This window comes from Hyla sarda, chromosome 11, assembly GCF_029499605.1.
Source record: "Hyla sarda isolate aHylSar1 chromosome 11, aHylSar1.hap1, whole genome shotgun sequence".
Taxonomy (NCBI): domain Eukaryota; kingdom Metazoa; phylum Chordata; class Amphibia; order Anura; family Hylidae; genus Hyla; species Hyla sarda.
The window spans coordinates 25,219,652-25,241,493 of record NC_079199.1 but is presented as its reverse complement, the minus strand read 5'-3'; the positions used below and the strand labels follow the sequence as shown (position 1 = coordinate 25,241,493).

Sequence of the window (21,842 nt, the reverse complement as noted above, 5' to 3'; positions counted from 1 at the left end):
CAACGTGAAGGGCCGACGTCGTGACGTCACGGAAGGAAGTGCGTAAGACGGCCGGCGTAACATGGCGCCCTGCGTAGCGCTGGGACAGAGTCTAGTTGATGGTTTCCTCGTACGGTGTACAGTAATATCACAAGTTTACGTTAGAGAAATACAGATCGGCGGCTCCATAGTGTAACCGGATCCGGTGTATGTGTCCCGTGTGACAACGCTTCTCCATAATGAGCGGGACGGTTACTTCTTTCTTTCTCTCTTTTTTTTTTTTTTTTTTTAATAATAACTTTATTGCATCACCTCAGTTACGAACACTACACAATTTACGTTACGTACATTGCCTGACATTAGGCTGGTTTAACTCAGTGCTTTCCAACCAGGTTGCCTCCAACTGTTGCAAAACTACAACAACCAGCATGCTGAGGGCAGAGCTTCAATGGAACTTTATTTATATGCATTATAAATGTTAATAAAGGATTATTTAACACACATACATTAAAGGGGTACTCCGCCCCTAGTCATCTTATTCCCTTTCCAAAGGATACGGGATAAGATGTCTGATCGTGGGGTTCCTGCCACTGGGGACCCCCGCGATCTTGGCTGCGGTACCCCAGACATCCGGTGCACGGAGCGAACTTTGCTCCGTGCCGGATGAATGACGATGCCCCCCCCTCAATGCAAGTCTATGGGAGCCGTCATGCCCCCTCCCATAGAATTGCATAGATGTCACGAGCCGCTTGCGCTGAACCCGATGTTTTAAAGGAACGCCGGGTTCAGCAGGGAGATCACGGGGGTCCCAAGCGGCGGGACCCCCGCGATCAGTCATCTTATCCCCTAGCCTTTGGATAGGGGGATAAGATGTCTAGGGGCAGAGTACCCCTTTAACCCCTTCCGTATAAAAAGTATAAATCAATCCCCTTTTCCATATAAAAAATATGTAAACATAATAAAAAGAAACATACTTGGTATTGCCACATGCGGCATTGTCCGAGCTATTAAAATATATATTATCATTTATCCCATACAGTGAATGGCATCAGCTTAAAAGAATTCCAAACCAAATAATTTTTTCATCACATCGTATCCTAAAAAATAGAGTAAAAAGCGACCAAATCAACCTGATCAATACCAAAATGGTACAGAAAAAATTACTGATCACAGCACAAAACAAATGATCCCTCATGCAGCCAAACTCTACAAATTGGGTATTGTTGTCATGTGGTCGACCTAAAGAATCAAGATAACATTTTAGTCTGGTCGCACTGTTAACAGTGTAAATAAGAAGCCCCCTTGAATGTGCAAAATGTTATTTATTTTTTTTGTTTCACCAAATAATAATTATTATTATTTCCACTTTTGGAGCCGTTGGCTGTCCGGGCATGCTTGGAGTTGTAGTTTGGCAACATCTGGTGGGCCACAGTTTGGAGACCACTCACGTATGGCATAACAATGCTTTCAAAAAGTCCTCCAACAATGTCATCAGATTCATAACATGAAGCTTCTGGGCTGTAATGTAAAACCTGCAGCAGGGCTTATGATCAGCCAAGTGCCATTTATTATCCTGGTGCCTTAGGGTACGATCACACTACGTTCCTGCTGCCATTATTAGTAATAGGAGCAGCGTAACCCATTCACTTCTATGGCTGAAAGGAGTAACCCCTCCGTTTGAGACATATGTGCTTGTGGTGAGGGTGTGATGAAGGGCAGGTGTCATTACCCTAGGGGCAGATGGCATTAACCCCTTGTATTCGTGACGCCAGGGCGTGGTTAACATCTGCACCACTCGAGGTATGGCCACTGGATCCTGGGCTAGGCGCGGGGCAAATAATGACTCCAATGCCAAGTTATGGAACAACAGCAGCTTTACTGAGGCAGACGGATGCAATAGTCTTTACAGCTCAGTTAGGCCCAAAGAGATGACCAGCGACTTAGGAGACTTGTGGGCTCGCTGAGACTTGTAGTAGACTTGGCTGAATTATGCAGACCCATTCTGAATTTAGACAGACTTGACTGACTTGGCTAGGACTGACTAAAATTCACTCCATGTGTAGCTTTACAGGCTTTGATGATCACCTGTGGGGCACTTGGTTGGTGGAAGCGTGGCTGGGTGGTTAGGCCTTGGGTCTCTTCAGGACACCAGACACTCTCAGGTCTTGACTGTTCCTCAGCTTGTACTCAAGGGAACTAGCTAGCTCCTCCCTGGGTTTATAGGGGAGTAATTTGGAAGGGTCCTATAGTTCACCTCACAAGTCATCTGGTCACTGACACCTTCCCTGGTTACATGACTTAACAACAGGTCTTAAAGGAGTACTCTAGTGCAGAGTATTCCTGCTCCGTCCTGCCCGGGCTGCAAAATAAATGAAAATGAACCATCACTCACCTCCCTGGGTTCCCGCTGAGCGCCACTACAGCTGATCGGTCCTCCGGTCCATCTCCTTCATACTTCCGGGTGAAACGAAGCGTCACATGGCGCTCAGCCTATCGCCGGCCGCCGCGATGTTCCGCCTCGGCCGGCGATAGGCTGAGCGCCATGTGATGCTTCATTACACCAGGAAGTATGAAGGAGATGGACCGGAGGACCGATCAGCTGTAGTGGCGCTCCGCAGGAACCCAGGGAGGTGAGTGATTTTTCATTTATTTTGCAGCCCGGGCAGGACGGAGCAGGAATACTCTGCACTAGAGTACTCCTTTAAAGCGCAACTGTCATGAGGTTTGGGGCATATAACCTAACCACAGAGTGTGTATGGTGTGTAAAATATGTCTGCAGCCGTACTTGTATCCTTATTATGGATTTTATTAGCTCAAAAACACTTTTATATGCAGCCACTGACAGTCGGATAAGTGTGGCCAGGGGTTCGCTATGCCCCGTGGCTGCCACGCCTATCCCCACTACACCAGTGCTGGGACCGCTGTGTGATTGACACACAGGTCCCAGCGCATGCGCCCCTTATCTTTCATATGTGAGCGCCTCATGACAGTTGCGCTTTAAAGGCATATACATCTAACTCAAATACATTAACCATTTGTATGTACAATGGCATAGCTAAAGTCCCGAGGTGTGTGGGGCCAGGGGACTAGGACTGAGTCCACCTGAGAAGGACCATAGATTGTACAGAAGGGCCACTTCTGTACTGGGCCACCACACGCTATTTTAAGCAGACTCATGGCGGAGGATGTTGCGCTTTTGAAATAGTCCTGAACAAAGCCAGTGAGCGCAAAACATTGGGTGGTGGCGGTGGTTCACTACATCACTTCATAACACTTGGTAATATGTTCATTATACTGTTTTTTTCACCATAGGTGTTTGATTTTACCTTACTATGTTTATTGATGTATCCTGTAGCGATTTTTAGTGCCACAACATTGGGCTATTAAGGTGCTTCTATGCACTTTTCGTTTGTTACTGTTATGTATTTGGTTTAATAAGCTGCCATTTTTGATCTCAGATGCATTTTTCTTTACATTTGAAATATTTGAATATGATCAGTAATTTAAAAGGGGCACTCCGGTGGAATTATTATTTTTTTATTTACATGAACTGGTGCCAGAAAGTTAAACAGATTTGTAAATTAAGGAGAAATAGGGGAAAAAAAGGCCAGCAAGTAGAAGCATAAAAAAGCAGACAAACATGGACATGCAAAAATACAAAAACTGCACATGTAGAAAAAGGGGATCCCAAGCAATAGCTAAGTTTTTTTATTCTTCTACTTACTGGCCTTTTTTTCCTATTTTTCCTTGATGTCTGGAGGTAGCCGTGCAAGTCCCAGGTGAGCTGAGATTTTTTCTATTTTTAGATTTGTAAATTACTTCTATTAAAAAATCTTTATCCTTCCAGTACTTATTAGCAGCTGTATGCTACAGAGGGAATTCTTTGCTATTTGAAATTTTCTTTTGTCTTGTCCACAGTGCTCTCTGCTGACACCTCTGTCCAGATACAGTAGTGATGGAAAAAATTGTATTTAACGAAATGTATCTTTATTATAACAAAATTTTTATTAATTTTTAAACAGGGATCAATTTATGTGTGCGGGCGGGGCACTAAAAATATAGCCGACAATAATAAAAATGTAGTGTGTGTGTGTTTTTCACTTTTTTTTTTAGGTAATACTACTACTCCCAGCATGGAACACCCTGTTCCATAATGGGAGTAGTAGTACCTGTACTAATTGTCTGACCTGCCGGTTCCGATACGATCCTTCTGTATAATGTATAGATGCCGGCGGCCGCTTTTCTATGGTCCCCTGCACTGACGTATTCTGTATATACACCTATTTATATTTCCCACAGAGAGTTGTGATTGGCCAGATGGTTCCAGCCAATCACAGCTCACTGCGGGAAATATGAATAGGTGTATATACAGTATACATCAGTGCAGGGGACCACAGAAGAGCGGCCGCCCGCATCTATACATTATACGGGAGGATCACAGCGGGTGTCAGGAGTGACACTCGCTGCAATCTGTCTATTAATGCAGTTACTATTGCTCCCAACATGGAGCACACACTGCTCTATGTTGGGAGCAGTAGTACCTGCAGTTAAAGGGGTACTCCGCCCCTAGACATCTTATCCCCTATCCAAAGGATAGGGGATAAGATGTCAGATTGCTGCAGTCCCGCTGCTGGGGATCCCCGGGGTCGCTGCTGCGGCAGTGCGCTATCGTTACTGCACAGAGCGAGTTTGCTCTGCACGTAATGACGGGCAATACAGGGGACGGAGCATCGTTACGTCATGGCTCCGCCCCTCGTGACATCTCGGCCCGCCCCCCTCAATACAAGTCTATGGGAGGGGGTGTGGCGATCGTCACGCCCCCTGCCATAGACTTGCATTAAGGGGACGGGCCGTGAAGTCACGAGGGGCGGAGCCATGACGTCATGCTGCTCTGTCCCCTGTATCACCCGTCATTATGCACAGAGCGAACTCGCTCTGTGCAGCAATGATAGCGCAGTGCCGCAGCGGCGATCCCGGGGGTCCACAGCAGCGGGTCCGCTGCGATCTGACATCTTATCCCCTATCCTTTGGATAGGGGATAAGATGTATAGGGGCGGAGTATCCCTTTAAGGACAGATCACAGCGGGTGTCGTTCCTGACACCCGCTGCGATCATCCTTCATCCCTGAGATGCGGAGGGGCTTTCTCCTGTGCTTGCATCTCTGCTCTGTACTCCGGCCGGCCACTCACCATTCATATTTTCCACTGAGAGCGGAGATTGGCTGCAACCATCCGGCCAATATGAATGAGTGATGTAAATTTCTATTCACATCACTGGCCGGCCGGAGTATAGTGCAGAGATGTGAGCGCTGTATAGAGCCGCTCCGCATCTCTGCTATATAATGGACGGTTGCATCAGGTGTCAGGAGTGACACCCAGGGCGATCTTTCTATTATCACAGGAACTACTACTCCCATCATGGAACAGTGTATTCCATGCTGGGAGTAGTAGTACTACCTAACAAATATTAAAAAAAAAAAAAAAAAGAAGTGAAAAACACACATACACACTAATTTTTTTTTATTTTTGGCTACATTTTTAGTGCCCTGCCTGCCCACATAAATTGATCCCTGTTTAAAAATTTATTAAAATGTTGTTATAGAAATATACATTTTGTTAAATATATTTTTTTCCATCACTACTGCATCCTTTTTTTTCTTTTTTTTTGGTTGGTACCAAACAAATTTAGAAAAAAAACGACAAAAGGGGCCAAAAAGTGCAATTTCCACTCAAATGCAAAAATGCCAGAAGCAAGAAACTTGGCAGTACACCTACAATGATAAATACCGGCCTATGTTCCTGTTCTTTTTTTTACTTTAAAATCCTATTAGAGAAGAACAAAAAGGCAAGGGCAGGGCACTATAATACTGTATAAAATAATCTAGAATTTAAAGGGGTATTCCAGGCAAAACCTTTTTTTATATATATCAACTGGCTCCGGTAAGTTAAACAGATTTGTAAATTACTTAAAAATCTTAATCCTTCCAATAGTTATTAGCTTCTGAAGTTTTCTGTCTAACTGCTCAATGATGATGTCACTTCCCAGGAGCTGTGCATGATGGGAGAATATCCCCATAGGAACTGCACAGCTCCCGGGACGTGAGTCATCAGAGAGCAGTTAGACAGAAAACAACAACTCAACTTCAGAAGCTAATAACTATTGGAAGGATTAAGATTTTTTAATAGAAGTAATTTACAAATCTGTTTAACTTTCCGGAGCCAGTTGATAAAAAAAAGTTTTGGCCTGGAATACTGCTTTAATTTCATCCATAAGCTTACCATAAAATTTACATTTTCCATCCTCTTGAATATGAAGATTTATAAAAATGTTCTCAACATTCTTGAGGGAACTCTCACAAAGGTATTACTCTTCCATTTATATAAAGAGGTTACCCTGCCTGTAATGATTGATGGCCAATCCTCCAGATAGGCCATCAATATAACATTAGAAAGGGTCCAATTCCCAGCACCATCGCCAATCCACTGTTTAAAGGTGGCCGATGATTTTATGAGCGCCTTAGCATTTTTAAAGTGTATCTTCAATCATGCTCCAGCAGCAGGATTTCTGTTTATTTCTTCTGCAGCTTCATAGCCCAAGACTGCAGCAGTCAGAATATGGATTTGCCTGTAGTCCTATAGACTCGCATACGACTTCCGGCAAATCCGTGTCCTGATTGCAGTTGCGGGACATTTAAACAGATATACGGTGTGTAGCGGTGATACAGGGAACTGTAGTGTTGATCCATTTAAGTTGATGGGACACAGCGGCCCCTTCAAACAGCTGTTCATCAGGGGTGCCGGGAATTGGACCACCACTGATCCCGAGGATAGGCCTTTAATCTTTCCAGACTGGATAACCCCTTTAAAAGAGGTATTCCAGTAATAAATGGATAGGTGATAACTGCTAGACCAGAACATGGATCTTGTGTCCTCAATTTGAGTAAAATGGCAGACAAGCATTCACTGGTCCCCGCTGATCCAGCAGTTATCACCTATCCATTGGATAAGTGACACCTTGTTGTTACCTAAATTCCCCTACATTAAAGGGGTACTCCGGCCCTAATACATCTTATTCCCTATCCAAAGGATAGGGAATGAGATGTCTGATCGCAGGGGTTCCGCCACTGGGGACCCCTGCAATCTGTCATTCCGCACCCACCTTTGTGAGCTCTCCGCTGCGCTGAAGGCTCCGAGTGTTAAGCGTAACGACTACGGGGCCGGAGTATCGTGACGTCACGAATCCGCCCCCGTGTGACATCATGTCCCTTCCCCGCCCCCTCAATGCAGTCTATGGGAGGGGGCGTGACGACCGTCATGTCCCCTCCCTTAGACTTGCATTGAGGGGGTGGGGCGTGACATCACACGGTGCGGAGTCGTGACGTACTCCTTTGGATAGGGGCCGGAATACCCATTTAAGGGGATGAATCATGCAAACAACACTTTTTTTTTAAAATAAGTCGGATCAGTTGTTATTACAGTTGGGAAAGCCATGTGCGGCACCCCAGAAGCACCCCTGCTCGTTTATCCGTTGTCTCCCTGCAGTGTCACCCGGTGAATAAAGTCGTTTGAAGCATCCTGGTGAGTGCCACGGTCTTCTTTTCTTCTTCTTGGAATACAGATAAACTTTATCTTGTGGACCTGTGTTGCACCGCTCCTGTGCGGACTGTTCAGCCGGTGTAGGAATCAGCTGCGTGATATTTGAGCCCTCAGGTGTGTCTGCAGTGCCGAAGTTATCTTATGCAGTTCTATAATTCATGGATGGACCATGTCTTATTTAGTGGCTTTCCACTTTGGCGCAGAGAGGGGGAAGCACTAGGTTTGGAGACCATTCTCTATGGTGTCTATGTGGCCAATTCATATATATAAGCAACAGTTGCTGTTGTGAAAGTGTCTGTTTTAAGGAGATGTCCAGTGTAGAAAATCCATTTTGAGATACTCTATAAGGAATTATAAGGTAATACAAGGGGTAGGGATCCCCGTTCAGAATCTTTATATCTTGGCAGAGTGGTGAGCGGTCCAACAGTGCGCTCCTTGACCTGTTCTGTCCTACATTATACAGGCAGCACATTGCTTGGAATAGGAACAGTGTAGTACTTTATTTCACATAAGGTAAAGAAGCAGGCAAATTAAACACTAAAAGCTCTGTACACATAAGTCATAACTTGGTCGAACCCACGATTTTGGTCAGGACCAGCCAACTATCTAAAATGTATGGAGGCCTTCCGACTTTCCCGGTCAGCTGATGTTGGCGGAGAGTTGGGTCAGGCTTGTTGGATTTCAACTGCCTGATCCTTTTGTTTTCGAGGAGAGAAGTCTTCACGAAAGCTGACTAGCAGCGAGTAACCTCCTCTTTCTCATTTTAGAACACATAAACATTCGACTAAGCCAAAACGTTCACATGTATGCATTGATCCGGTAAGATAGTTGTCGGCCAAACTAACAAGAAATCTGGAAGTGGCTTTGCATGGAAAACCTGTGTATGGTAGAATAGAGAGATATGGCTTTTTACCAAATAAATATATGGCCAAGAGCTATTGCAGGTTTTTAGGTACCAGGATTAGTGCCCGGTTTTCCTAAAGATTGTTAGAACCAACGTTTTCATGATATACATTCAGGTTGTCACTGCCATGATAGTTTTGTTAGGCTTCACCATTAATACATTTTCCAGATACTGTACTTACTGGAATTCTTCCGTTTTTTTTTTTTTGGGCTTAAAGCTGTTTGGTAAATGGCACCACAAGACATGGTCAGTTATTTTAATCATAAACAACCCTTTTAATAGAAAACTTACATTTCTTTTCAATGCTAATAACAGGAACAGGTCTGTGACAATCTACCCAATTTCCACTACTCTTCAATTGTGTTTTCTTATCGTGGATATATATATATATGGCAGATCCACAGGTTAGGCCATATATATCTTTAGGGTCTCCGCTTATTTGGAAAATGGGGGTCCTCTTAGCCCTATACTGCAAAAGGAGGCAGATGCATCCAAAGGGAATGGAAAGATGAGAATACACAAGAGTGGCTCTTCTTATTAAAGTCCATATGGGCCTATGCAAACTATGGGTATTGCGCTTTGAATTAAAGAAGAAGTCTCATACATAAAACGCATGCCCTATCTGCCGGATAGGAGATCCGTTTTAGATCACGGGGGTGTTTGGCGAGCGCTGGGGCTCCATGCAATCTCCTATACGGAGCCCCAGCTCTCCCCAGGAGCAGCACGTCACAACCCCTCCATGGTAGATCCGAAGATAGCTGAACGGCAAGGCTCCGTATAGGAGATTGCGGGGGCGCCCCAGTGCTTTTGTTATGACATGTCTCCTTTAATTTCTGAGCAGAATAGACTTGAAGCAGAAACCCATTAATTTCAATGCAATTCTGCCGCTCAGTTCACACTCCATGCACACTTCCTTAGTGGAACTATTGACACACATTCAGGTTCCGACAAAGAATGAACTTTTTGGCGGAATCCTCCTGGAAAAGCCGGTTAGTCAATGGGAGTTTTTATTACGGTAAAATTCGTTGCGGAATCTGTGGTGCTAATTCCGCGAGGCAATTCTTCGCCAAATTTTCTCATTGTGCATGAGCCTTAAAGTGACAGATAACAACCAAGTAGCATTCCCCCACAGAGAGGGCCGCCTGCTCCTCCAGCAGGTGGGATAGCCTCATTTATAGACCCTTTTCCCCAATATATATGCAGTCATTTTACAGTCATTGGCTCAATTATAATACATCATTAGGTGACCGACCAGATCCTATGTGATTTTTCATGTTTTATAACTCTTGCATGCTCTACTTGCTTTTGGTTGTCTTGTAATTTTGCATAAAAAAACGTTAAATAAAAAAAAAATTTGAATACATCATTAGACAATCAACACATCAATCCACCTGGAAAGATAAATAACTTTATTGTATTTTTTAGTACAATAGTTCATTCTATCAATGTGATCCTCGGTCTATTTCAGGCTGCATACTACCTGGTGGTTTTATAGCTATGTGTCTTGTCCAAGTCTTTTACCAGTAGTGGTGACACTAACCTGGGTTATAGGACTCTATGCACACTCATAGGAGGAAAAGCATTAGCTGAAGAAACGCACTCTCCTAGGTTGTGCTCTGTTTATATTAAATGTCCATAATGCAAATTTCAGGGACAGAGATTAAAAAAAAACGGCACTCACCCATTTGTGGCAATCTTATTAACTCTTATCTTCAGTGCATTACAAACTTGCAGCGGGGAGGCTGCGCGCAGCCTCCCCGCTGCAAGATTGTGATGCACTGAAGATAATAAAGTTACAAGAAGATTGCCACCAATAGGTGAGTGCAGTTTTTTTCCTTCTCTGTCGCTGAAACTTTTACCAGTATCTAGTGACCTTACCGAGACTTGTGGAATGAACATCACTACTACAACCTATAAATCAGCCACATGGTCTCATGTCCATAGATGCCATTTTACCTGTAAAGCTTATACCCTGAGCCCTGACAAAACGAGAGCAGCAACAATTATTGACATCTATGCGGATAAAACATGTATTGAGTGGATTTCCCCATTCCCCTTCTGCTCTTTTACCCACTAAGTTCACTGAGCTCAGAAGAGATATATGGCAGCTCCAGTATAAAGAGTAACTCCTCCCGGCTAGTATGGCAGTGATGGGATGAGAGTACAAGCAGACGGGAGCTAAAATAAGTGTCTAAGTTATAAAAAAATATAGCTTTGCCTCCTAAAGGGCAGTGTGTTTGCCAGAGGAGCACTGCACGACTGAAGCCCTTGGTCAGAACTTGCATTTACTCCAGAGATATCATGCTAAATGTTCCTATAAGGATAAAAAGGTTCCTCTACTACTGTGCAGGTGGCAACTGTGCAGAGATCAATAGACTTGAGGTGTCTTGCATATAATACACTGTCTGCAGGTTTGGGGCGCCTTGTCCCGTGGGGCATGTGGGGGTCAGACCTGACTTTATACTGCTTAATAGTTATTGGTGGGCCATTGTGGAATATAGGATTCAGTCTTAATTTTATATGACACTGAATATTATGTCGTCTAATAGTGTCCACAGATAAAGCTGTCTAGCAATATTGGTTCGCCACCCAACATATCCAAAAACTGATAGCGCTTAGTAGTAAGGGGTTTCCCGAGGAGCAAAAAGGTATTACTTGTTCTGTTCACCGGGCTCCACTTCTGCTCTTGGCATGTCTTAGAAGCATACCCTCCAATACGAGAGGGGGCAGGCGCCAGGTCGCGATCATTGGATAAAGACAAAACCACCCCAACATACGACGTTCAATATCTGCATGATGTTGCCGATGTTACAGTGACATTGTGCAGCTATTGGACATTGCATGTGGGCATAGTTATACCCAATCAAAACTTGGCACCTGCTCCTTCTCGTCTCGGAAGGTTTACTTCTGAAATGTGCCACGGGTGGGGCACCTTGGTGCAGAACAAGAAATACCTTTTCTGCTTCCCGGTCAACCCTACTCCACCCGAAAACATTTTTATTTTTTTTAAATCAACTGGTGCCAGACAGTTAAACAGATTTGTAAATGACTTCTATTTAAAAATCTTAACCCTTCCAGTACTTATCAGCTGCTGTATGTTCCAGGGGAAGTTATTTTCTCTTTGAATTTCCAGAGTAGGAACAAATCCCCATAGCAAATCTATACTTGCTCCGGACAGTTCCAAAAATGGACAGAAGTGTCAGCAGAGAGCACTGTGGTAAGACAGAAAGGAAATTAAAAAAAAAAGAACTTCCTCTGTATTATACAGCAGCTGATAAGTACTGGAAGGATTAAGATTTTTAAATAGAAGTCATTTACAAATCTGTTTAACTTTCGGGCACCAGATCATTTATAAAAATACAATTTGTTTTACAGAGTAGTACCCCTTTAACTTGACATATGTGAACCACCTCAAGGACTTACATTTGATGCAAATATTTTGGGATTTTTAGATAGAAATATTTTTTAGCGACTAGATAGCTTACAACTGGAAAAGTGTCTGAATGTGAATCCGATCAGTGTCCTACGAGATATAGAATATTTTTACAGTAACCTACTGCCCTGATTTTCAAATGACGTGTCCTTCATCCTCTGTTGAGTTGCTTTACATTTTTGAGAATACCCGTTTGATAAAAGGTTGGTGTCTCTCATGAACGTGAAGCTCGATACAGGTCATTTATCAACGCTTTACATAAGGCTAGGTTTCAACACAGTTTTTTTGGGCATTTTATGGATATCAGCCAATGCAGTTTTTGAGACAAATTTAGAAGTGGATCCAGCAGGAAGTATAAGTCCTTCCTTTATATTTCCATTCCTTTTAAATACACTTTTGGCTTTGGCTCAAAAACTGCAGTGGTAGTTTTCCAAAAATCGCCAGAAAAATTAATCGCCAGTGTGGAAACCTAGCCTAAAAAAGTTGCACATTTTACTGCAAGCCTTATTTCTGTGGGGAAATTCACAACTTTTCTAACGTTTTCCGTAAAAAGTCAGAGCTTTGCACAAAAATTTGTGACTTTTTTTTATGCTAGTGTAAAGCATTGATAAATTCCCCCCAATAATCTTATATGTTTACCTCTGTACAGTCCATTTCTTTTTAATATATGTGGAAAATTGTGAAAATTGTTGCACTTCACCAGCAGAGTTTCTATCCAATCAAACCATTCATATCACAATCACCTAAAAATAGAAACAAAAATATATCTTTATAATATGACTGAGAAGTGAGGTTGAAGTCCAGTCTATTGGCCTCTGCTAAAGCCTTTGCAACTCTCTTCACAGATATTCTTCACAGTGTTTACTGGGAATGTCCGAGGTTTCTTCCCTTCCATCCAATAAACGTAAAAGTGATCTGAGGGTACAATGAGCTCTTCTTTGGAAATGCTGAATATTCTGGCTTGTGGAGGGACAGGACCCACAGTCCCAAGGTTCAAACCTGAGTCTTCACACCTAAGCAGGTACGCTAGGATGTTAAAAAGTCAGCAAGTGCTTTCCATTACCCACGAACCATAGGTTGGGTTCCAAAGATTTTTAGATTTGTTCTTTAGTTTGTGGGTCATTTGGGATTTTGTCTCTGTTGTTGGGTTTGGGTTTGGTTGGACCCATGAACTTTCTGGGGCTTCTGTAACACACGGTAAGCCTGGATGTGAGATATTCCAGCCCACTAGGTTTTCAACCAGTAATTCCTGAGGAAGATCACCCAACTTGTTTTCCGTGGTCTGTGTGTCCAACAAAGGAGGAAGAGATGTGTTGCCCACTAAGGGTGTCATCCCATTACAGCTGCTTGGTCGCATTATTGTACTTCCTTCATCTTCTGGAGGTGGGCCGCTCTCCACAGGGAGCTCGGTGTTAATGACATCAGGATCCTGAAACATGGAAACACTAGTTATTATATCTCCTTGTCCAACATAATTCAACTACCCATCACATGGATCATCACATGGATAAATGTTCTAGTAGAAAATGTTAATGTCTCTTATGTTTTGAAATACTAAAGATCCATCAACGTTTTGTTCTAATAGGACATTTGCTATGTATTCACTTATATTGTGAATGTATTCATATACCAGTACCAAGAAATACTAACAACTGACCTCTGGGTGTGTGGCTTAACACGGCATGTGAGCGGTCGCAGCATCCTGGAGCTCCGCTACTGATCCTTAATTTATCCTGGCTATCTATAATTTTTCTCATCCCCGAACCCTGCAGTGAGCTGCCGTACCTGTCCTGAAGCGGCGGGGTGAGAGATGGCTGGGCGTAGCAACAGAAACAAGGGGAAAAAGGCGCAGGGAGGCGGTGGGACCGGGCCACATGGTGAGCCGGCGCCATCTTGCACTAAGATGGCCGTTGTGGCGGAGCGGCTACAGAGATTCGCCCGGGTCATGGAACCTCCTGAGTTAGATCGGCTGCAGCTGACGATTGGAGCGATGTCAGTGATGCGGGGGCAGAGTGGTTGCCAGCGGAACAAGCTCCGTCTGCGGCCTCAGGGCTCCACAAAATGCCGAGACAGTCAGGGAGTACAGCACAGCCTGCAGTTAACCCTCCTGCTGCTGGAGCCCCTGCAGTGTCTGTTACATCCTCAACTGTATCTCCTGCCATACAAGTGCTTGGGACTGTATCTCCTACTCCCTTCTTCTATGCTGGGGTGGTCACTGCATCACCTGGTCATGCTTCCTCGGGCCTTAACCATTCCTCTGCCACTATGGGGCCTCAGCCACAACCGCCGCACACTCTGCTACCCCTGAACCTACGCTTAAGGATGTGATGTTAGCTATTTCTAAGGGGAATACTGATATGAAGCTTCTCATTGGTGGTATGCGTGAGGACATTAACCTGTTACGCCATGATATGCAGAAAGTGTCTGGGCAGATTGGGGCGGTGGAGGAAAGAGTAGGAGATTTAGAAGATCAGGTCTCCCCCGCACTATAAGGATAGAGATATTATTCGATATGTAAAGTTCGGGACATGGAACAGCTCTCCATTAATGACAATTGAGTTTCTGTGTTTCTGGACTTTTCTGCTGAAGTCCAAAATAGAGAGCTAAATATATGGATGTCAAGAGACGTTTGCGAGCCCTCAATGTGATCTATTCTATGCTTTATCCGGCGAAAATGAGAGTGGTGGCCTTGGCACTACCCATTTATTTGATACCTCTGCAGCGGCTGTGGACTGGCTGGATGCTCTTGATGCGCAAATTTGGCAGCCCACCAATGATGCTTCGTGGCCTGTTTTGCTGGGATTGTCTCTGACTGCTGTGGCGGTCTCACGATTAACTATGTCTACCTCTCCCGAGTTTCCCTCTATCTGCTGCAGGACGTTCTCCTGATCCTACTTCCTTCCCCTTCCCCTATAGGTTGATGATAGGAATAACATTTTTTAGGGAAAGCTAGTTTTTATTGTTTTACATTTATACCTGCGTGCAGTAGATTATTCTCTCCAGGATGGTAGAGAAGTTAGGCCGGTGATCCGGTGTGTGCTGCCAGCACTGTGTCATTATTCGATAGCTGAAATAAGAAGTAAATACAGTAACTGTGCAGATAGTTACATAGTTAATAAAAGACACATGTCTATCAAGTTCAGCCAAGGAGATGGAGGGAAGGGGTATGGGTGGATGAAGAAGAAGAGATGTATGGAGGGAAGGGGTATGGGTGGATGAAGAGGAGGAGATGGATGGAGGGAAGGGGTATGGGTGGATGAAGAGGAGGAGATGAATAGAGGGAAGGGGTATGGGTGAATGAAGAGGAGGAGATGTATGGAGGGAAGGGGTATGGGTGGATGAAGAGGAGGAGATGGATGGAGGGAAGGGGTATGGGTGGATGAAGAGGAGGAGATGAATAGAGGGAAGGGGTATGGGTGAATGAAGAGGAGGAGATGTATGGAGGGAAGGGGTATGGGTGGATGAAGATGAAGAGATGCATGGAGGGAAAGGGTATGGGTGGATGAAGAAGAAGAGATGTATGGAGGGAAGGGGTATGGGTGGATGAAGAAGAAGAGATGTATGGAGGGAAGGGGTATGGGTGGATGAAGAGGAGGAGATGGATGGAGGGAAGGGGTATGGGTGGATGAAGAGGAGGAGATGGATGGAGGGAAGGGGTATGGGTGGATGAAGAGGAGGAGATGGATGGAGGGAAGGGGTATGGGTGGAAGAAGAGGAGGAGATGGATGGAGGGAAGGGGTATGGGTGGAAGAAGAGGAGGAGATGGATGGAGGGAAGGGGTATGGGTGGATGAAGAGGAGGAGATGGATGGAGGGAAGGGGTATGGGTGGAAGAAGAGGAGGAGATGGATGGAGGTAAGAGATATGGTGGGTGAAGAGGAGGAGATGAATGAAGGGAAGGGATATGGTGGTTGAAGAGAAGGATATAGATGGAGGGAAGGGCTATGGGTGGGTGAAAAGGAGGAGATGGATGGATAGATGGAGGGAAGGTATATGGGTGGGTGAAAAGGAGGAGATAGATGGAGGGAAGGGCTATTGGTGGGTGAAAAGGAGGGAAGGGGTATGGTGGATTAAGAGGAGGGGATGAATGAAGGGAAGGGGTATGGTTGATGAAAAGGAGGAGATGGAGGGAAGGGGTATGGGTGGGTGAAGAGGAAATGGGTATAGGAAAGGGGTATGGGTGGATGGAGGGGAGGGGATTTGATTCTATATTTCTACATATACATTAATGTTACTTTGTTCTAAGAATGTATCTTTGCCTGTATTAAAGCCCTTATATGTTTTGCTGTCAGCAGTTCCTGAGGTAGACTATTCTATAAATTCATAGTTCTTTTGGTAAAGAGAAGGCTACCTCTGGAGACTAAACCTGGAGACTAAACCTGTAAAGCGAATTTAGAGTTATACTCGACATGGCTTAAGTTCTAGCTAACATTAACTTACTGGGCACATGCAATAATTTAGAGCATTAGTTTATAGAGAACATAACTGGAATAAAACTGTACTATACATCTTACACTTACACTGGTCCAGGACAGTTCTTTGGGGGATCCATGCGTCCACCGCTTGTGACAAACTCTAGTACCTCTTGGTTAGTTTTGCATGGGTATGGCATGTAACCTAATGAGAAGATCTCCCAAAGCAACACACCAAAAGACCTGTGAAAACATAGAAAGATATGAAAAATCTAGGGGCCCAATTATTACTGTGTAGTTAGTGTTATTATAATTGTAACAAACATTTCCTCCAAACTTCTCATTGTTATATGTTATATTACCAGGTATCCGTCTTAGAAGTGAAGATTCCCTCCAGGAAAGCCTCAGGGGGCATCCACTTTACAGGCAACATAGCCCTCCCTCCTTTACGGTAATAGCTTGCACTGGAAAACAGCATAACATGTATAGCAAATAAATAGGAACGTCTGCACCAAGCACCTAAAACCAGTTGATATTTACCTAGTATTTGACTATTTCCTATGAAACATTGCTTATTGCAGTGTTTTGCAACCAGGGTGCCTCCAGCTGTTGCAAAACTACAACTCCCGGCATGCCCGGACAGCCAAAGGCTGTCCGGGCATGCCGGGAGTTGTAGTTTTGCAACAGCTGGAGGCACCCTGGTTGGAAAACACTGGCTTATAAGATGATTTACAAATAACCTATTAGACCTTAGTAATGATATGTCCTGTTTGTACAATGGGAGTAACAAAATGGAGATGTTCTTTATTGTTGCTATAGCGGCTTGAAGGATTCCCATTTCAACACTGGGATGACATTCTGCATCCTGGAGACTCACAACTTTTAGTTTTGGAACAGCTGGAGGCACACTGGTTGGGAAACACTGCTCTAAAATGATCCCTCTATGTGGATGAGCAAGAAGCAGCAGAAGAGAGAGTAGCACATGACTGCAGGATCAGACTACACTGGGTCTGTTTTGTAGTTTTGCAACAGCTGGAGGCACGATGGATGGAAAACACTGGCTTATTTGCTTGTACCAACAATGTAAATATATTTCTATACACCGATCAGGAGTAACAGTATAACCACTAAAAGGTGGACTGAATAATATTGATTATCTTAGGACAATGACCCCCGGCATTCCAATAAAGTCCTGTACATTTAGTTCTGCAGTATTGAAAGACCTGAGGCAAGACTCTCAGCGACACCAAGATCAGTCTCCTTTAAAGGGGTACTCCGGTAGAAAACATTTTTTTTTAAATCAACTGGTGCCCGAAAGTTAAATAGATTTGTAAATTACTTTGATTTAAAAATATAAATTCTTCCAGTACTTATCAGTTGGTGTATGCTCCAGAGGAAGTTCTTTTCTTTTTGAATATATTTTCTGTCTGACCACAGTGCTCTCTGCTGACACCTCTGTCCATGTCAGGAACTGTCCAGAGCAGGATAGGTTTGCTATGGGAATTTGCTCCTGCTCTGGACAGTCCCTGACATGGACAGAGGTGTCAACAGAGAGCAGAGAGATTCAAAAAGAAAAGAACTTCCTCTGTAGTATACAGCAGCTGATAAGTACTGGAAGGATTAAGATTTTTAAATAGAAGTAATTTACAAATCTGTTTAACTCTCTGGCACCAGTTGAATAAAAAAAAAAAATAGTTTTCCACTTTTCCCCTTTAACCAGCTCTTTTTAGGTTAAAACATCTTTAAAACTATAGGTCTCATTGAGTGTTCTCAGTATGCAGTGGTAGTATCTACTGAGAGCAATTCTAGGAAAGACAACCAGTTACCTACATAAGCATCATAAGGAGCTGAAGGCTCACCGGTGCCCTTGAGGAGCTAAAGCTAGAGCATCTGGTTAAGTACCATAGCACATACTGCTTTAAATGTTATTGCTAGCTATGGTAGAAAGGTTTCAAAACACAATGCATTGCACCTTGGTGCATACAGGGCTGCACAACTGTAGACTGGTCCTAGTGCCCATGCTGACCCCTGTCCAATGGGAAAAGCAGCGACAACAGGCATGTGAGCATCAGAGCTAAACCACAGAGAAAGGTGGTTTCCACGCATTTGGGCAGCATTAGGGAAGAGATGGCACAAGGATGCACTAGGGAAGTAGTGCATGTGGGCGGATGCAGTGTGGTGTTACTGGCAATGTTTTGCCAGGAAACTTTGGGTCCTGCCATTTATATGGATCTTAAAGGGGTACTCTGTTCCTAGACCCTATCCAAAGGTTGGGGATAAGATGTCTTATCATGGGGGTCCTGCCGCTGGGCACCCAAGACATCCGGTGCACAGAGCAAATTTTGCTCCGTGCCCAATAACTGGTGATGAGGGGCGGAGGCTTGTGACGTCACAGCCATGCCCCCTTAATGCAAGTCTATGGGAGGGGGCGTGACAATCATTGTCACGCCCCCTCCCATAGACTTGCATCGAGGGGGCTTGGCCTTGACATCATGAGCGGGGCGCGGCCATGACTTCACAAGCATCCGGCCCTGCACCCGACCCTCTAAACGAACGGCGGGTGCAGCAGGGAGATCGCGGGGGTCCCCAGCAGTGGGACCCCTGCGATCAGACATCTTATCCCCTATCCTGTGGATAGGGGATAAGATGTTTATGGGCAGAGTACCCCTTTAATTTGACATGGATCGCCTACCTAAACATTGTTGCAGCCCAATTACCTACCCTTTATAGTAATATTTAGAGATGAGCGAATTGAATCTGATGAATCCAAATCTGTTACAAGTTTCAGGAAAAATTTGATTCACAACAAATGCAAATATCGCCGCGATTCTATTGTGCGAATCGCTTCATTAAACTCCATTTAGTGCGGTCCATGCTCCAGGGCACCTTAAATGGTGGATCCACATGTGAGGGCATGGGACAAGGAATCCTGGGAAGGCAGGAACAAGGTTAGGCGCATTTTTCTCCCCTCATAAGTGCATACCACATTTGTACATCTAAGTGGTGTACTATTTAGTTCCTGTTAAAGTCTCAAGGGCCTAAATACTGTGAAATGCCAGGCAAAAGTACACACCAGCTGGTGTTGTACACAAATACTGTTTTAAGCATAGTAGAGCGCATTGTACTCCCCTCATATACACACTAAGTATGTCATGGAGAGAAGTGCCAGGACGTGCACAGAGGAGTGGCAGAGGCCTAAATTCATCATGCAGAGGTCCTAGCAGACTAGGGGCGAGTGGCAGTAGGAGTCACAGTGAGAGGCCTGAGCTCCCGGTATCATCTAGCAGTCATGTCTCGACCAGCAACCCATCTGCAGTCATTAATTGGTTAACTCGGTCATCCTAAGTGACAAGTGACACTCCCAGTCAACAGTCAGTGGGTTGTATGGCAATTATTTGTATAAATTATATCAAATATTTTTAAAAAATCTACAAGTCACATGCAGATTACAGGCGTCGATCAGAATCACTGCCGCAGAGCGTCTGCTTGTGGGTGCAGGGTCGGGAGATCAAATGGCGTCACAATTGAAGAGATTAAAGAGATTAAAGAGATTTTTTAATTACATTTTTAGATCCTTTTTTTGAGGACCCACTGGAGGGCAAGTCTGGTGCCAGCAGCCGCGGTTATTCCAGCTCCAAGTACTGGAAGTTTTAAGATTTTTAAGTAGAAGAAAATTACAAATCTGGATAAAAAAAATTTAAACCAACTGGTGGCAAAACATTAATCTCAGAGTTCCCCTCACTCAGGTTTATGGAACGGACTGTTGCAGAAATTTCTACAACTTAAACTGCCCCCCTTTTAAATCCACCCTTGATGACCTTGTCACACATAATACTACCTCTTTTTTGATAGCACTTTTATCACAGACTTTAGTGTTTTATGAAGTTTGTATTTTTTGCACTTGTATGTTCTGTAATCAGGACTGTAGGTCTGATGAGGCGAGTGAGGCGATCACCTCAGGTGCGCTGTTGCAAGGGGGCGCAAGGGGGGTCCAGCACACATTACACTGAGGCATTGATTCCTAACCAGGGTGCCAGGACACTCTGGTGGGAAATATGGATGGCGATAACATTTTTTGATTTTTCTGCCCAGGCCTGCGCACCTGTGAGTCACAGGCGGGAGGGAAGTCTGTGTGCAGGGCCGGGACGGGTGATTCTGCGGCTCCAATCCCCATGTATCCTCCCTCTCCAGTGGAACAGCTCTGGACTCTGGATCCTCCCTGGTCCCTCAGCAGAATGGTGTGGATGGAGGGACGGAGCAGGGGCAGCACTGACAGAGGCCTACTCAGCTTCAGGTAGTTCACTCCTCTACACCTCTCTGTCACCCCTCTACACCCCTCTGTTATCCCGTACACCCCTATGTCACCCCTCTACACCCTTCTGTCACCCCTCTAAACTCCTGTACACCTCATGTTTACCCCGTACACCCCTCTGTCACCCCTCTACATCGCTCTGTCACCCCAGTATGCCCTCTGTCACCTGGGGGGGGGGGGGGGGGGGGGAGGGGGGAGCTGGAGGTATTTGAGTGAGGCTGGAAACATTGGGGGAGATTTATCAAAAACCTGTACAAAGGAAAAGTTGCCCAGTTGCTCATAGCAACCAATCAGATTTCTTATTTCATTTTGCAGAGGCCTTGTTAAAAGTGAAAGAAGCGAGCTGATTGGTTGCTATGGGCAACTGGACAACTTTTCCTTTGCACAGGTTTTGAGAAATCTCCCCCAATGTTGTGCGTTGTGGGAAGGCTGGTGGCATTGGGGGAGATTTATCAAAACCTGTGCAAAGGAAAAGTTGCCCAGTTGCCCATAGCAACCAATCAGATCGCTTCTTTCATTTTTAACAAGGCCTCTGCAAAATGAAAGAAGCGATATGATTGGTTGCTATGGGCAACTGGGCAACTTCTCTGCACAGGTTTTGATAAATCTCTCCCATTGTGTTTGGAGGAGGCTGGAGTCATTTGTAGGGAAAAGGGGAGGATAATGCTGGAATAGTGCAAAGCCTAATACTAATATGTTTATGTTGCAGGTTCCATGATGTCCTGTGCTAGATGGGGAAGGGAAAAAAAGAGAATGACTCTGATTATTAGGTAAGGGTGTCCCAATTTTCACCGCACACATAGAGGACTTACAGAATTTTCTACTAACATCTTGATGCCATATACCAAAGGATGGAAGAAAAGATGACTCTTTAGTAGACCGGCGCTGCTTGATCAAATAATGGAATTTTCAGATCACGGATATAAATAAAATAAAACAAAAATAATAACACATTTCGGTGGCTTGAACCCCCTTCCTCAGATTGTCATGTATTTCTTTGGATGATAACCTGAGGAAGGGGGATTAAGCCCTGAAACGTATAATTGTTTTTGTTATTTTATTTATATGTTTCAATAAGCAAGTCCTACCTGGATTTAAACATTATCCGTGATCTGGAGATTCCATAGCAGTGCCTGGCTACTAAAGGGTTGTCTTTTCTTCCATCCTGCATTGCATTTGAACAGGATGGGTTGCCCCTATCCTGTACC

The 21,842-nt window shown here is 44.4% G+C and overlaps 1 protein-coding gene and 1 long non-coding RNA gene across 3 annotated transcripts in view; one reads left to right on the top strand and one right to left on the bottom strand.

The window, feature by feature from the left end:
- The first annotated feature begins 50 nt into the window (after positions 1–50).
- Positions 51–16,837, top strand: LOC130295172 (uncharacterized). The gene is made up of 3 exons (XR_008848721.1): positions 51–186; positions 12,757–12,932; positions 16,688–16,837. It is a non-coding gene; the product is annotated as an uncharacterized LOC130295172 (long non-coding RNA).
- Positions 12,941–21,842, bottom strand: part of LTK (leukocyte receptor tyrosine kinase) — a 214,678-nt gene continuing 205,776 nt past the window's right edge. For both annotated transcript variants that reach the window (XM_056545591.1, XM_056545590.1), the window contains exons 26-29: positions 16,685–16,786; positions 16,431–16,565; positions 14,888–14,978; positions 12,941–13,340 (exon numbers count right to left, since the gene is read on the bottom strand). In XM_056545591.1, the coding sequence (XP_056401566.1) occupies positions 12,954–13,340; positions 14,888–14,978; positions 16,431–16,565; positions 16,685–16,786 (715 nt within the window). In that variant the 3' untranslated portion in view covers positions 12,941–12,953. The remainder of the gene's footprint in view (positions 13,341–14,887; positions 14,979–16,430; positions 16,566–16,684; positions 16,787–21,842) is intronic.